Raw genomic sequence first — 16,352 nt, 5'->3', positions numbered from 1 at the left:
AACAAGCTTCTAAATGCTGGAACTCGGATACATCCCATAATACTGATGCTCAGCTGGTGAAAGAAAAGATCACACTGACCAGAAACCAGATCCAGTGTTCAGACTGAGACTCCTGGATGGATTTAAACTGATCTGGAGTCAGTTTCTACCAGAACTCAGATGTGTTTTTCCTCCTAAATGTCATGGTTCTATCTGCTGCACTGATGAGGTTCTGGAAAAGTCCATTAAAAAGTGATAAATCTGGACCCACCTCTATAGACTTCAAGAACCTGGAATGTTCTAAGTGAGACTAACCTGGAAGCAGGAAAGGAGAATGTCCCCTGGAGAAAGTTCTGAAGTAGACCTACCGACAACTGGACAAAGTTCTGGAGTAGACCTACCGACAACTGGAGAAAGTTCTAGAGTAGCCCTACTGACAACTGGAGAAAGTTCTAGAGTAGACCTACCGACAACTGGAGAAAGTTCTAGAGTAGACCTACCTACTCTATCCACTCTAGAACTTTCTCCAGTTGTCGGTAGGTCTACCCTAGAACTTTCGCCAGGGGACGTTCTCCTCTATGGACTTCAAGGACTTGGAACTCTGGAAATATTCCCAGTCTGAAAGTAGAACTCTGATCATTGATAAAGTTACTGGAGATGAAGAAACAGATGTTCTAAGGATTTTGTGTGTCTGTCCGTGTGTGTGTCTCTGTGTCTCTGTGTGTGTCTGTGTGTCCACCTGGTTGCGTTCCTCTTCCAGCTGCAGAGCTTCGTCACACAGCAGCTGCTCCAGAGTCTGAATCACCTCCTTGGTGGACGTCAGTTCCTTCAGACTGACTACCAACATCTGGAGCTCCGTGTCCTTGAAGTCCAGCTGCTCACGACACTCTACACACACACACACACACACACACACACACACACACACACACACACACACACACACACACTGGTTTGCTACCATTAGCTTCTACGCTACCACTAACTTCTATGCTGCCATTAGCTTCTATGCTACCATTAGCTTATTTGCTACCATTCGCTTACTTGCTACCATTAGCTCATATGCTACCATTAGCTCATTTGCTATCATTAGCTCCTATGCTACCATTAGCATCTATGCTATCATTAGCTTCTATGCTACCATTAGCTTATTTCATACAATTAGCTTAGTTTCTACCATTAGCTCATATGCTACCATTAGCTCATATGCCAGCATTAGCTTCCATGCTACCATTAGCTCATATGCTACCATTAGCTTCTATGCTACCATTAGCTCCTATGCTATCATTAGCTTCTATGCTACCATTAGCTTCTACGCTACCATTAGCTCCTATGCTATCATTGGCTCCTATACTATCATTAGCTCCTATGTTACCATTAGCTCCTATGCTACCATTAGCAGTGTTAGCAGCTACAGCAGGATAAAGTGATCCTTGTGATGATTCAGACATTCAGCTCCACCTTTGCTGTCCAGCTTGTGCACCATGGAGATGTGGTTGAGGGCGATGATGGCCAGCATGGTCTCAGCTCTGGACAGCATCAGACACTTCTTCAGGATGGCCGTGACGTCACAGGCCACCAGCTGCTCAGCCAGACTCTTATGGTTGGAGATGAGCATGATGATGACAAGCAGTCCGTTACGCACTGACAGCCTGCAGCTGGACAAGAAATCAATAATCAATAATCACTGACAGCCAGCAGCTGGACAGGTAATCATTAATCAATAATCACTGACAGTCAGCAGCTGGACAGGAAATCATTAATCAATAATCACTGACAGCCAGCAGCTGGACAGGAAATCATTAAACAATAATCACTGACAGCCAGCAGCTGGACAGGAAATCGATAATAATCATTGACAGCCAGCAGCTGGACAGGAAATCAATAATCACTGACAGGCTGCAGCAGCAGATAATCAATAATCAGTCTGGTCTATCCCCACTGATAACCGACTACTGATTACTGATTGTTGATGACTGATTACTAACTACTGATTATTGATTACTGATTATTGGTGACTTTTTATTGATTACTGATTATTGATTACTGATTGTTGATGACTGATTTTTGATTATTAATTACTGATTATTGGTGACTGATGACTATTGATTATTGATTACTGACTACTGATGACTGATTATTAGTGACTGATTAATGATTACTGATTATTGGTGACAGATTGATTATTGATTACTGATGACAGACTATTGATTACTGAATATTGATGAGTGATTACTGATGACTGATTGATTACTGATTATTGATGACTGATTATTGAGGACTGATTATTGATTACTGACTATAGATTATTGATTACTGGTCATTGTTGACTGATTATATGTGACTGACTATTGATTACTGCTTATTGATTAGTAACAGACTCACCCTTTGGTCTTCAACATGAGCTCGATGGCAGCAGGAATGGCGGCCAGCAGCCCTCTGGAGCCTTCGGGCGTGGCCGACCCGATGCTGGCGAAGATCTCCAGCATCATCTGGGTCCCGGACTCGGACAGCGGCGGGCTGCTGCCGACGCTGCGCAGGTCGTGTTTGCTAGCGCCGGTGATGACCTTCAGAGTCTACAGGAAAAGGAAACAGGGTGAGATCAGGGCCAGGCGGCGGGTTACCGAGAGCTGATTGGTCAGGATTCATCTCACCGCCAGCGCCAGCTGCTGCACATGAGTCACAGACGAGAACTCCTGCATGCAGGACAGCACGGCTTTGACTCCGCCCTCCGTGGCAAAGGAAACCCTCCACTCATACTTCAGCATCAGCAGGTGGGTCAGTCTGAGTGTGCTCACAACCATGTCTCTGGAGGCGGAGCCAAGCAGCTCCACCAGCAGCTTCAGAACCTTATCCCTGAAGGACAAAAAAATAAAACTTTATTTTAACTAACGCAGTTACAGCAGCTTCAGAACCTTATCCCTGGAGGACAAAAAAATAAAACTTTATTTAAACTAACACAGTTACAGCAGCTTCAGAACCTTATCCTTGGAAGACAAAAAACTTTATTTAAACTGACCCAGAGTTACAACAGGCTCAGAACTTTATTTAAACTAACGTTGTTTCTCCCTCTTCGTGTGGACTTTTTGCTGTTGTGTTCAATGTGCTGTAGAATTGCTGACTCTGTGTTTTCTGAGTCGGACTCGGTCCTGATCCTGGCTCTGTGTATTTCCTGGATCTGATCTTGGCCCGGTGTATTTCCTAGATCTGATCCAAGCTTGGTGTATTTCCTGGATCTGATCTGGGCTAAGTGTATTTCCTGGATCTGATCCAGGCTAGGTGTATTTCCTGGATCTGACCTCGGCTAGGTGTATTTACTGGATCTGATCCCGGCTCAGTGTATTTCCTGGAGCGGTTCCTACCGTATAGTCTGGGCCGAGTCGCTCCTCATGGAGTTCTTCTCCTGAGCTCCTTTCTCCTCCAGCAGCCTGGTGATGAACAGGACAGCAGCCAGCTGCTGGTTCTGATCCGAACACGCCTTCTTCAGGATGTCCACCACCTCGCCCAGCTTCTCCAGAACCGTCTTCTTCCCCTGAACTCGCGGGTTGTTGAACACTGCAGGACAGATTCACAGCAGGAACGCCGACATGAATGAAACGTTCACACTGTCAGCAGTCAGAGTCGCTAAATTTAAATGTAGAATTATGATGTTTAGTTTATTATGTTTACATTTATTATGTTTATATTTATTATGTTCATATTTATTTTGCTTATAATTATTTATGTTCACATTTATTTTGTTTATAATTATTATGTTTACATTTATTATGTTTACATTTATTATGCTTATATTTATTTTGTTTATGTTTAGAATTATTGTTTATTGTGTTGATTATTTATTGTATTCATGACATTTATTAATATTATGTTTCTTTTCTTGACGATTTACTATATATGCTAATATATTTCTTTTAATGACTATTTATTATATCTATTAAATTTTATATTTCGCTTCTTGTTTTAGCCATTTGTTGAATTTATTAAATGCATTAAAATTATATTTATTATTTTGACCATTTATTGTATTTACTATATTTATTAATAGTATATTTATAATATTTATTGTGTTGACTATTTAGTGGATTTATTAATTTTATATTCATGTTTATTTTATTGATTATTTATGATATTTATTACATTTTATATTTATTATGTTTATTGTATTGATTACATTCATTTTTATTGTATTTATCATATGTAGTGAACTGTTTGTTGTATTTATTGTTTAAAATTTCAAAAATTCCTTAAAAGTTCCCCTTAAAAGTTTTTTTTTAATCTCCAAATTTGGCAAGAAATAAAAATGTTAAAAACTCAAAAAAAAAAAGTAAATATTTTCAAAAAACATATCTAAAGTGATTACATATATCAGTGAAACTTCTAATATTTTCTTTAAGAACATTCAAAAAAAAAATCAACCAAAATCCGGATTTTGGTTGATTTTTTTTTTTTTTTTTTGAATGTTCTTAAACATTTTTTTTAGCATTCCTTTTTTTGCACCAAAAAGTGTTCAAAAATTTTACAAAAATGTTGAAAATGTGAAGTCTTCACTGTGAAAACATTTTTTTCCACATTTTCAAACTTCAAAATGGGTCAATTTGACGACACAAGGGTTAAACTAAAGGTCAGATAGTTCCCTGAAAAACTTCATCCAAACGTTTTAGGAGATGATCGCTGCTCCTCATCGAGTTTAAAGGTCAGATCATCTACCAGTCACCCACTGGGGGGCGCTGCTCCTCTTTATTTATGGGTTAGGGTCAGGGTAAAGGGTAGAATCTATCAGCAGCTGGCTCCTATGGTTCTCCCACCTTTCATCTTGTCCTCCAGGTCGTCGGGGTATCTGCTGTCGTCCTCCGTCGGCAGCTCGCTGTCCGTCTCCGCGTCCAGTGGAGGCTCCTTCTTGGCCTTCTTGGAGACGGAGCCCATGGCCGAGGACGAGGAGGCTGAGGCCGAGGACAACGAGGAGAAGCTCGGAGCTCCCGCCACTGCCAGAGAGCCTTGGGCTGCGGGACAAAGCACAGTGAGACGGGAGGCGGCGAGGACAGGAACGTGGGACGGCGAGGGGGCGGAGTCAGACTCACCCAGAAGCTCCTCGTCCTCCAGGATGCCTCCTCCTCTCCTCAGGTAGTGCTTGAGGAAGGAGTGGGAGCAGAGCAGGTCGCTGAGGCACGACGACGGAAGCTTCTGCTTCAGGTAGTGGAGCAGCTTCTTGGCAACGTCGCCAGGGACGCACAGACCAATCAGAGATGAGTCGTCAAGCTCCGCCTCCTGGGGCAGAAGGAGGAAATGATGGAGCTGAAAACCACCGAAGACCATCTGAAGAGAGTCAAAGTCATCCAAGTCCAGTCTGACCTCCAGTAAAACCAGTAAAACCCCAGCATAATAACCCATAAATAACCACAACTCCTCATGGTTCCTCTGGTTTAGTGCAAAAATGTTCACATTTAAGGAATTATCTTTTTATTAAACATCATGAACAACCTGACATTTATGAAGAAAAATAAATTCAGTTTCATCAACATTCAGCCTCAGTTTATCATTTCCACATTACAACTTCCAGATCAGAGTGTCTATAAAGGAACAACATTTAGTCATCTGGAACTGAACCAGAGAGGATTTACTGGAGGATCAGAACCACAAAATAAAAGACAAAAAAAGACAAAAAAACCCCAACAAAAACAAGACAAAGTATTACAAACATGAGACACAAAACGTCAAAAGAACAATGAACAATCTAATATTTTACTATATGATCAAAACAACTTGTCATGGTCTAGAAATTATTTTAAATGTATAGCTTTACTGATTTACAATCTGCATTTAATGTCTTCTCTGGAATTTTTACACTTTGAGGACCGGATTGGACTCTCTGGAGGACCGCTTCTGGCCCATGGGCCCCAGTTGGACACCCCTGATCTACTTATTATGCTCTCTTATTTTAAACATTAATACGACTCCTGCTAACTTCACTGATCCTGGACCAACGACACCTGATTGGCTGCACCTGGATGACATCACAGGTGAGCTGTAATGAACCTGAAGGCATCACAGCAGGTCAGAACCTCCTCAGGGAGGGTCAGAACCTCCTCAGGGAGGGTCAGAACCTCCTACCTGGTCGTCCAGGTTCTGCAGCAGGATGCCGCTGACCTCCTGCTGCTGCTTGGGCTCCAGCTTCTTGATGAAGAAGAGGACCTCCCACCACTCGGCTCTGCTCAGCGCCGCCGGCTCCACCTGCAGCCCCTCAGACAGGTAAGGCAGCGAGTAGAGTCCACCAGGAGGCTTGGAGAAGAACGTCTGGCTCACTGAGGACAACAAGGATGGAAGGTCTCAGATCTACAGCAGGAGGACACTACAGAAGCAGAACCAACGCTTAGAAGAACACTGAACCAGTCTGTGGTTTAGAATCGATCCAAACTGATGGAGTTTACCGTATATAACGTCGACTAAACTCTGACTGGAGGACCAGAAAACCTCTGGAACCTTTTCAGGTTTTAGATTTTATATTTTTATGTTTTAATTTGACATCAGAGAGTCTTTCTCATCAAACAGCCAAACTACAGGGACTCAGAGCTGGAGCTGCTCTGATGGAGATGACCATCAGATGATGCTCTCAGCTCTCTAGCGCCTCCTATAGGAGCAGCTCTGATGGAGATGATCACCAGATGATGCTATCTAGCGCCTCCTAGAGGAGCTGGCTCCTACCTGCGGTGAGTTTGAGCGTCTCCGTCAGTGACGAGGCCTTCTCCTGCGTCTCCTTCTCAGCCTGACTGCTGCTGCCGCTGCCCAAGATCTCCACCATGTGCCAGTGGACCCAGTAGGTTCTGGACAGGGAGTTCCAGTAGACCTGGACACCACAGGAGACACGTTATCAGCAGCAGCAGCGCCACCTGCTGGTAGACTGGAGGTAATAAATCTAATCCTGATAGTTCAGTGGATCAGTCAGAAGAGGAAAACTGCAGCAGTTTAATGAAGTTCTAGAATCACTGGTTCCCTGGATGTGGTTCTGGTTCTGATAATCCACCAGAGGAACCTTTAAAAGGTCCTTCTGGGTGAATTTTATCTCAGCATGGAGGTGGGTGGACAGGAACCTGGACCATCTGAAGACACCAGGAACTCTGAGACTCATTCTTATTTCATCACCAAACAGATTCTAATAGGAGAAAAAACTGGATTTAAAACGCTGCAACCAGCGTTTGGTCTACCCACTGGTCTACCCACTGGTCTACCCACTGGTCTACCCACTGGTCTACCCACTGGTCTACCCACTGGTCTACCTTGCTGGTCTACCTTGCTGGTCTACCTTGCTGGTCTAGCTTGATGGTCTGACTTGGTGGTCTACCCGTTGGTCTACCTTGGTGGTCTACATGGTGGTCTACCCGCTGGTCTACCCGGTGGTCTACCTTGCTGGTCTAGCTTGATGGTCTGACTTGGTGGTCTACCCGTTGGTCTACCTTGGTGGTCTACATGGTGGTCTACCCGCTGGTCTATCTTGGTGGTCTACCCGCTGGTCTATCTTGGTGGTCCACCTGCTGGTCTACCTTGGTGGTCTACCTGCTGGTCTGCCTTGCTGGTCTACCCACTGGTCTAGCCGGTGGTCTACCTTGGTGGTCTACATGGTGGTCTGCCTTGCTGGTCTGCCTTGCTGGTCTACCCGCTGGTCTGCCTTGCTAGTCTACCTACCGGTCTACCTGCTGGTCTACCCACTGGTCTACATGGTGGTCTACCTTGTGGTCTACCTTGCTGGTCTACCCGCTGGTCTACCTTGGTGGTCTACCCGCTGGTCTACCAGGTGGACCAGTGCTTCTTCACCTGTACAGGTGGGGATCCGTCGTTGCTGTAGCGGAACTCTCCCTCGTCCCCGGCGCTGACTTCCTCGTAGTCCTCCAGCATGCGGACCATCATGCCGCTCTTCAGGTTGTCCTGGACATACTCCACGTAGGCCGAGCGGCTGGCGAAGTCCGACCGCGTCTTGAACCCGTTTCCCATCTTCTTCTTTGGCGGTGTGGAGGCTGACGCCGCCACCGAGCTAACGGCAAGGGCGACGGGCGAGGCACAGAACCGAGGCTGGAAGATGGACCTGAGGACGGGCCGGGACACCTCCTCCTGCTCCTCGCCGCTGACCCCACCCCCTGCCGGGTGGTGGGCAGAGCTATCGGGCGGCTGGCGGTTCCGGTCCCAGCCCATCACCCGGACCAGCTCCGAGATCAAGTTGGCCATCGCCATGGTGAAGTCGAACTCCCGCTGAACGCGCAGGTGCTCGGCCTGGTGGGCGGAGCTGGAGGAGGCGGGGAAGGGACTGGAGTCCTGTCTGTCAGAGCTTGACTCCACCCCCGCCGTGTTGAGTTTGTCCATCAGAGACGTGACGCACAGGTAGCGCTTCACCAGAGAGAACAGCAGCTTCCCAGGGATCTGGAAGGACAGAAGGTTAACTCAGCGCACCCTGCTGGCTGGAGGTCTGGTCTCTACAGGATTAAACAGGAAGAGGCTCCACCTGGTGGAACAACCAGGAACTACAGCTGAGCTACATTTACTGACATCATGGAGAGAAAACAGGTTTACTGCAGTACATACTACCATCTAGTACTACATCCTATCATCTAGTACTGCATCCTACCCTCTAGTACTACATTTTCCCTCTAGTACTACATTTACCCTATAATACTACATTTACCCTCTAATACTACATTTTCCCTCTAGTACTACATTTACCCTCTAATACTACATTTACCCTCTAATACTACATCCTATCATCTAGTACTGCATCCGATCCTCTAGTACTACATCCTACCCTCTAGTACTACATTTACCTGCTAGTACTACATTTACCCTCTAATACTATATTTACCCTCTAATACTACATTTACCCTCTAGTACTACATTTACCCTCTAATACTACATTTACCATCTAATACTACATCCTACCATCTAGTACTACATTTACCCTCTAGTACTACATTTCAGACAGTGTTCTACTGGAGCTTCCACCTAACTTTCATGTACCTGATGTGTGTACTGTCAGGTAAACGGGTCAGATTAGGGCTGGGCGATAAATCGATTTTATCGATTAAGTCGAGTTTGTACTTCATGTCGATTTGTTTTAATGAAAATCGATTTTCTCATCAACATCCGCCACCAACGCCTTCCCGCTGGGCTCCCGTAGTTCAGAGTGCACGCCTCCCTCCCCCCCGCACTTGATACACAAACAACATGGCGGCGAGCGGTGCAGATCTAAAGGCTCGTGTCCACTAGATGCTATTTTCCTGCACGGCAACGCACCACATCTGAAAATCACACGGACGGCGGTCACTAGCGAACCACAACATGGTCACATGACAGCGCTGAGCAACAGCAGGCTGCTACGTGGTCACGTCACCGAGCTTTCAGCTGGACAGTCCTGCAGACAAGTTGGATAAACACAGCGGCTCGGCCGCAAACTTTCCCTTTTATTTCAAAAACACGTCAGCGAAAAGTATTTCTGAAAGCATTTGAAGCGAGAAATAATCTGCAGCAGCTAAATCTGTCCTCGTTTTAGGTCACTGACGCCTAGTTTAGAAGTTTGAGGACAGTTTCACGATGCGTGGAATCTCCGCACGCCGCATGCAATTTGCATAAAGTAGAAGTCAGTCTATTTTATGCAAATGAGCTGCAGCCCTCTCCAGGCAAACACACCTGATCACAGCTGGAAACGCACTGCAACAGACCAGCATGCCACATGCAGCGCATTTCCAGCTGCGATCCGGTGTGTTTACCCGAAGAGGGCTGCAGCTCAATTGCATTAAGTAGACTGGACTCCGGCGTGCAGAGATTAGGTAGGGGGCAAAAAACTAAATCGGATAAATCGTGAATCTGGATTTTTTGTGAAAAAATCTGAGAATTTTTTTTTTAGGCCATATCGCCCAGCCCTAGGTCAGATACTACATTCGTCAGACTGGGGTTAGGGTTCATTGATCAGGATGGAAGGACCTCGGCTACCTGAGGCAGGTGGATCCCCTCGAAGGAGATGCCGTGTTCCTCTGAAGACGTGGTTTCAGCAAACAGCTCCAGCAGAGTATAGCGATTATCAAAGTCCATGTGCTGTTCGATGCCATCCTGCTGGCTGAGAGACAGCAACACGTAGGCCCGACTACCTGCAGAGGACAGGAACACATCAGCACCTGGACTACAGCTGGGCTACAGCTGGACTACAGCTGAAACTACACCTGGACTACACCTGAAACCACACCTGGACTACAGCTGGACTACACCTGAAACTACACCTGGACTACACCTGAAACTACACCTGGAACTACACATGGAACTACAAATGGAACTACAAATGGAACACCTGGACTACACCTGAAACTACAGCTGGACTACACCTGAAACGACACCTGGACTACAGCTGGACTACACCTGGAACTACACCTGGAACTACACATGGACTACACCTGAACTACACCTCAAACACCTGAACTACACCTGGACTACACCGCAAACACCTGAACTACATCTGAACTACACCTGTACTACACCTGAAACTACACCTGTACTACACCTGAAACTACACCTGAAACTACACCTGAAACTACACATGGACTACACCTGGACTATACCTGAACTACACCTCAAACACCTGAACTACACCTCAAACTCCTGAACTACATCTGGAGTACACCTGAAACTACACCTGCAGCATTTCTCACTACTTTTGAGACCAAACAGCTGTTTGATGAAACCATAAAATAATCCTCAGAATCTTTACTAAAGAACCCGACGGACGACTGCAGAGGACAGGAACACATCAGCACCTGGACTACAGCTGGGCTACAGCTGGACTACAGCTGAAACTACACCTGAAACCACACCTGGACTACAGCTGGACTACACCTGAAACTACACCTGGACTACACCTGAAACTACACCTGGAACTACACATGGAACTACACATGGAACTACAAATGGAACTACAAATGGAACACCTGGACTACACCTGAAACTACAGCTGGACTACACCTGAAACGACACCTGGACTACAGCTGGACTACACCTGGAACTACACCTGGAACTACACATGGACTACACCTGAACTACACCTCAAACACCTGAACTACACCTGGACTACACCGCAAACACCTGAACTACATCTGAACTACACCTGTACTACACCTGAAACTACACCTGTACTACACCTGAAACTACACATGGACTACACCTGGACTATACCTGAACTACACCTCAAACACCTGAACTACACCTCAAACTCCTGAACTACATCTGGAGTACACCTGAAACTACACCTGCAGCATTTCTCACTACTTTTGAGACCAAACAGCTGTTTGATGAAACCATAAAATAATCCTCAGAATCTTTACTAAAGAACCCGACGGACGACTGCAGCTGGAAAACCTGGAAAAGTAGCATCACTGCGTTAGCGTTGTGTCAGCGTTGTGTCAGCGTTGTGTCAGCGTTGTGCTGATGTGTTGTTGTGTTGACGTTGGTTGTCTGTGTTCGTATGTCGCTCTCAAGTGTTTGGTTTCTAACTATTGGTGGATTTACTACATGAATGTTTATTGATAGAACCAAACCAATCAATCAGCTGCTGGAGAAACCTGATGAACTAGGAGCTTCTCTAACTAGTCATGTAGCTCTAACAGGTAGTTTCAGTCATTCTCTAACTAGTCATGGAGCTCTAAGGGGTAGTTTTAGTCCTCTAACTAGTCATGGAGCTCTAACTAACGGGTAGTTTTAGTTGTCCTCTAACTAGTCATGGAGCTCTAACTAATAGGTAGTTTTAGTCCTCTAACTAGTCATGGAGCTCTAACAGGTAGTTTTAGTGGTCCTCTAACTAGTCATGGAGCTCTAACAGGTAGTTTTAGTCCTCTAACTAGTCATGCAGCTCTAACAGGTAGTTTTAGTCCTCTAACTAGCAACGGAGCTCTAACTAACAGGTAGTTTTAGTCGTCCTCTAACTAGTCACGGAGCTCTAACGGGTAGTTTTAGTCCTCTAACTAGTCATGGAGCTCTAACTAACAGGTAGTTTTAGTCATCCTCTAACTAGTCATGGAGCTCTAACTAATAGGTAGTTTTAGTCCTCTAACTAGTCATGCAGCTCTAACAGGTAGTTTCAGTCGTCCTCTAACTAGTCATTGAGCTCTAAGGGGTAGTTTTAGTCCTCTAACTAGTCATGGAACTCTAACAGGTAGTTTTAGTCCTCTAACTAGCAACGGAGCTCTAACTAACAGGTAGTTTTAGTCGTCCTCTAACTAGTCACGGAGCTCTAACGGGTAGTTTTAGTCCTCTAACTAGTCATGGAGCTCTAACTAACAGGTAGTTTTAGTCATCCTCTAACTAGTCATGGAGCTCTAACAGGTAGTTTTAGTCCTCTAACTAGTCATGCAGCTCTAACAGGTAGTTTCAGTCGTCCTCTAACTAGTCATTGAGCTCTAAGGGGTAGTTTTAGTCCTCTAACTAGTCATGGAACTCTAACAGGTAGTTTTAGTCCTCTAACTAGTCATGCAGCTCTAACAGGTAGTTTCAGTCATTCTCTAACTAGTCATGGAGCTCTAAGGGGTAGTTTTAGTCCTCTAACTAGTCTAGCTCTAACTAATGGGTTTAATTCTACCGTTTAGTTGGTTAACACCATACAGATGGTTCAGAACAAACTAAAATGCTGAAGATTGGATCCAACAACAGTTTTTCTTTTATTTCCTCAGGAATCCATTTTTAAAATACAGATCGTTAGAAAAATGTTAAAAATTGGATCTGATCGTTGATCAGCTGAACTTTATTCCTGATTCTGTAATGATCTACAGCAGTTGTTCAGTAAAATGAGGCTTTAAATGTAGTTCAGTAACGGAACATTAGCTTCAGTCTGAACTCTGGAATCAGGAGAACAGTTCTCCAGTTGAACCTCCAGATGTTCTGCTGCTCTGAGCTGGTTTTGGTCACATGGGGAGGAACATCTGTAATAGGAACCTCAGAGAACGCCTGTAGGAGGAACTATAATAACCTATAATAACGTCTGTAGAGGAACCTTAGAGAACGTCTGTAGGAGGAACCTTAGAGAATGTCTGTAGAGGAACCTTAGAGAACATCTGTAGGAGGAACCTTAGAGAACATCTGTAGGAGGAACCTTAGAGAACATCTGTCGGAGGAACCTTAGAGAACCACCTAAATGTGGTCACATCAGCAGATCTGCTGATTCATGCTTCCTGTTACACAAAGTTCAGCTCAATAAACTGGTTCTGATGGAAAGTCTGGTCTAAGAGCTCAGATACACCTGTCCTCACACACACACGCAACTGTCCTCACACCAGGGATGAGAATGACAAATGGAAAAATACTCTGAAAATGTCTGCCGAAGGCCGGCCGGACTCGTGCCATTGGCCGGGTGTAGGTGAGGTTTACCTGCATCGTGTGATGCGAGCGCCCGCAGCATCTTGCCGGCGCTGCGCCTGGTCTGGGTCTCCTTGTTGCAGAGCAGCTCCATGAGCAGGTTGAGGGCTCCGGTCTCCTTGAAGACGCCGACCAGTGAACCGATGGAGGCATAGGCGCTGAGTACGTGGATGGTGTGCATGATGTTGATGGAGAAGTCGCTCTTCTTGGCCATCTGTTTCCTGGCGCGACACACCAGGTTCTTCACGTCCTCCTTCATGTCCGACAGCTCCACCTCGTCGAATGTGACGTCGGCCGGGAGCTCTCCACCTCCGTCGACCGCATCGGCGCCGCGCTGCGTCTCCTGCGGCTGCAGGGGGCGCTGCGAGTCCGTCTTCCTCTTGCCCAGCAGGGTGGGACAGTTGGCGTAGACGTCCTCGGTGGACATCCACATCAGGATGTTCTCCGGCTTAGTTTCTCCGGACGACGAGCCGCCCGACCCGCCCACACCGGAGCCGCCGCCCGACCCGCCCACCTCGCCGGCTCCGCCCCCCGAGCTGGAGCCGTCATCGATGGTGACGAGGCACCAGCGAATCAGGTACTCCGTCTGGCCGTCGTGGGTGCGGCGCTGGCGAATCAGTTCCTCAGGATATGCCTGCAGCCGCGGGCCCAGCTGGACCAGCAGGTTCCCATTCCGGCGCTCGCCAACCATGGTTGCTATGGAGACAGAGCGGACAAGGCATGTGACTGGACACGATGAGGAGGCACCAGAGACACCAGAGGAGACAGAGGAGGACACAGAGGATGACATAGAGGGGACAAGACATGTGACTGGACATGACGAGGAGGCACCAGAGACACCAGAGGAGACAGAGGAGGAGACAGAGGAGACAGAGGAGGAGACATCAAAAGAGACAGAGGGAACAAGACATGTGATTGGACATGACGAGGAGACATCAGAGACACCAGAGGAGACAGAGGAGGAGACAGAGGAGACAGAGGAGGAGACATCAGAAGAGACAGAGGGAACAAGACATGTGATTTGACACAACGAGAAGACATCAGAGACACCAGAGGAGACAGAGGAGGAGACAGAGGAGACATCAGAAGAGACAGAGGGAACAAGACGTGATTTGACACGACGAGGAGACATCAGAGACACCAGAGGAGGTAGAGGAGGAGACGGAGGAGACAGAGGAGGAGACAGAGGGGACAAGACATGTGATTGGACATGACGAGGAGACATCAGAGATACCAGAGGAGACATCAGAGATACCAGAGGAGACAGCAAAGGAGACACCAGAGGAGACAGAGGAGGAGACAGAGGGGACAAGACACGTGATTGGACACGACGAGGAGACATCAGAGGAGACACCAGAGGAGTCCTCACACTAAAGTCCATCAGCAGCTGGAGACATTAGACGGGTCCCACAGTTTAACCTCAGCCTGTGTGAGTTCCAGGTTTTAGTCTGGTCCCTGTTTCAGGTCTACCAGGACATACCTTCGGTTTGGAGACACGGTTCCTCTGAGGCCGGACCTCCGCGCTCTGCTCCGGGATCAGTCTAACACCTGGAGACTGCCAGTAAGTGATCCTGACCCAACAGGAACTAGTCGGTACCAATTCACCGATGAGTTAACAGGAGGAACGGTTCTGTAGTTCCAGTAAATAGTCTGCTCCTGGATTTTCAACATGCTAACACAGCTGCTAACTTTAGTCAGCTAGCAGTCCGCGCGGCTAAGCTTCACCTGAACAACAAACCCTGCAGTAAACACCTGGTTCACCTGGTTAGCTGCTGGCTAACTAGCTAGCCTCTTCTGGCTAGCTGTTGGTTAGCTAGGTACCGCTGTCACCTGTTAAGGTTACCGCCAGCTAGCCGTAGTCACACCAAAATCCGTTTCAAGATCTCAAAATTTAACGTATAAATGATCGTGAACCGAACTAACGCTCACCTGAGCTTTACCTGAGACACCTGTCGGATTCCACAGGATTTTCTGCTGAATTCAGGCTGCTAAAAACAATAAAATGCCCCGAGTTTGGATGAACTTTGCGTCTCTTTGATGCTAACGTGACACCGGACGGACGGCAAGTGGATCCTCTGCCGGGTTAAAAGTTCTTAAATGTTCGTCCAGTTCTGGTTCCATAAAGGTTCTAAACCGGGTTCTACTAAACCAGCAGATGTTTGGATGTAGCTCGATCTCATTCTGTTTGTTCTTTACGGACCAGACTTTTAGTTTGATTTCAGAGAATCTTCTGGTAAATTCAGAGCCAAAAAAACTTCCTGTCAGGAGGATCTCAGGTTCAGATTCTAATCTGAGCCCGTCTGGGTTAAAATTCATCATCTCTCTAAACACTGAGGCTTTAAACAGCTTCTCATCTAAATCAGCAGCTTTCTGAACGCAGTCTGGTGCTGGACAGCAGCTAGGCTGTCAGGGCGGCGGGCCTGTCCAGTACCCGCCCGGGTCAACCAGGAAGGCGGCTCCGCTAACACACACGCTCCGGCCGACCAGGTGAGCCTTACCTGCCGTGTCCCAGAGCTTCTCGCTGTGTTGAGTCTTCCCCCTGAAGCGCTGTTTTCTCTTCCGCCCTAATGTGTCGGTTCCCAGCCTGCTCGTGTTGCTTTTGCCGCTGTCCGCCGCAGCTTCGCACTCTTGGATGCGCATTTGCGCACTGTGACGAAAACAGCGTCACCGCCGGCTCTTCTTCTACGGATAGTTTAAACGTTCTTCTTCTGCGTGTTCATGGAGGACCACCCCAGATGAAGCAGCGCCGCCTGCAGGCTGAAAATAACATTACCGTTCTTTACAGTTTAGAAGAGGAGGGTCAAAATCATCCCAGTCCAGGTTCCACATCCAGTCCAGTCTGGTCTCCAGTGGACCGGACCAGTAGAACCACAGCATAATAATCTATAAATAACGACAACTCAACATTTTTTACCTTGTTTTAGTGCAGAAAATAGACCAAAAAAACCAAAAACAAAGGCAAGTCAAAATATTCCAAAAATGAGACACAAAACGACAAAAGA

At 46.6% G+C, this 16,352-nt stretch overlaps 1 protein-coding gene across 3 annotated transcripts in view; it reads right to left on the bottom strand.

Moving 5' to 3' along the window:
• Nucleotides 1–16,009, bottom strand: part of LOC111578744 (cullin-9) — a 45,826-nt gene extending 29,817 nt beyond the window's left edge. For all 3 annotated transcript variants that reach the window (XM_055018378.1, XM_055018379.1, XM_055018380.1), the window contains exons 1-13: nt 15,849–16,009; nt 13,363–14,046; nt 9,949–10,103; nt 7,786–8,385; nt 6,679–6,820; nt 6,088–6,278; nt 5,058–5,244; nt 4,785–4,979; nt 3,342–3,534; nt 2,634–2,835; nt 2,365–2,555; nt 1,441–1,637; nt 719–867 (exon numbers count right to left, since the gene is read on the bottom strand). In XM_055018378.1, the coding sequence (XP_054874353.1) occupies nt 719–867; nt 1,441–1,637; nt 2,365–2,555; nt 2,634–2,835; nt 3,342–3,534; nt 4,785–4,979; nt 5,058–5,244; nt 6,088–6,278; nt 6,679–6,820; nt 7,786–8,385; nt 9,949–10,103; nt 13,363–14,046; nt 15,849–15,990 (3,228 nt within the window). In that variant the 5' untranslated portion in view covers nt 15,991–16,009. The remainder of the gene's footprint in view (nt 1–718; nt 868–1,440; nt 1,638–2,364; nt 2,556–2,633; nt 2,836–3,341; nt 3,535–4,784; nt 4,980–5,057; nt 5,245–6,087; nt 6,279–6,678; nt 6,821–7,785; nt 8,386–9,948; nt 10,104–13,362; nt 14,047–15,848) is intronic.
• Between the last annotated feature and the right edge of the window lie 343 nt (nt 16,010–16,352).

This window comes from Amphiprion ocellaris, chromosome 16, assembly GCF_022539595.1.
Source record: "Amphiprion ocellaris isolate individual 3 ecotype Okinawa chromosome 16, ASM2253959v1, whole genome shotgun sequence".
NCBI classification, from domain to species: domain Eukaryota; kingdom Metazoa; phylum Chordata; class Actinopteri; family Pomacentridae; genus Amphiprion; species Amphiprion ocellaris.
The sequence above is the reverse complement of the archived record's forward strand: the minus strand, read 5'-3'. Positions and strand labels throughout refer to the sequence as shown.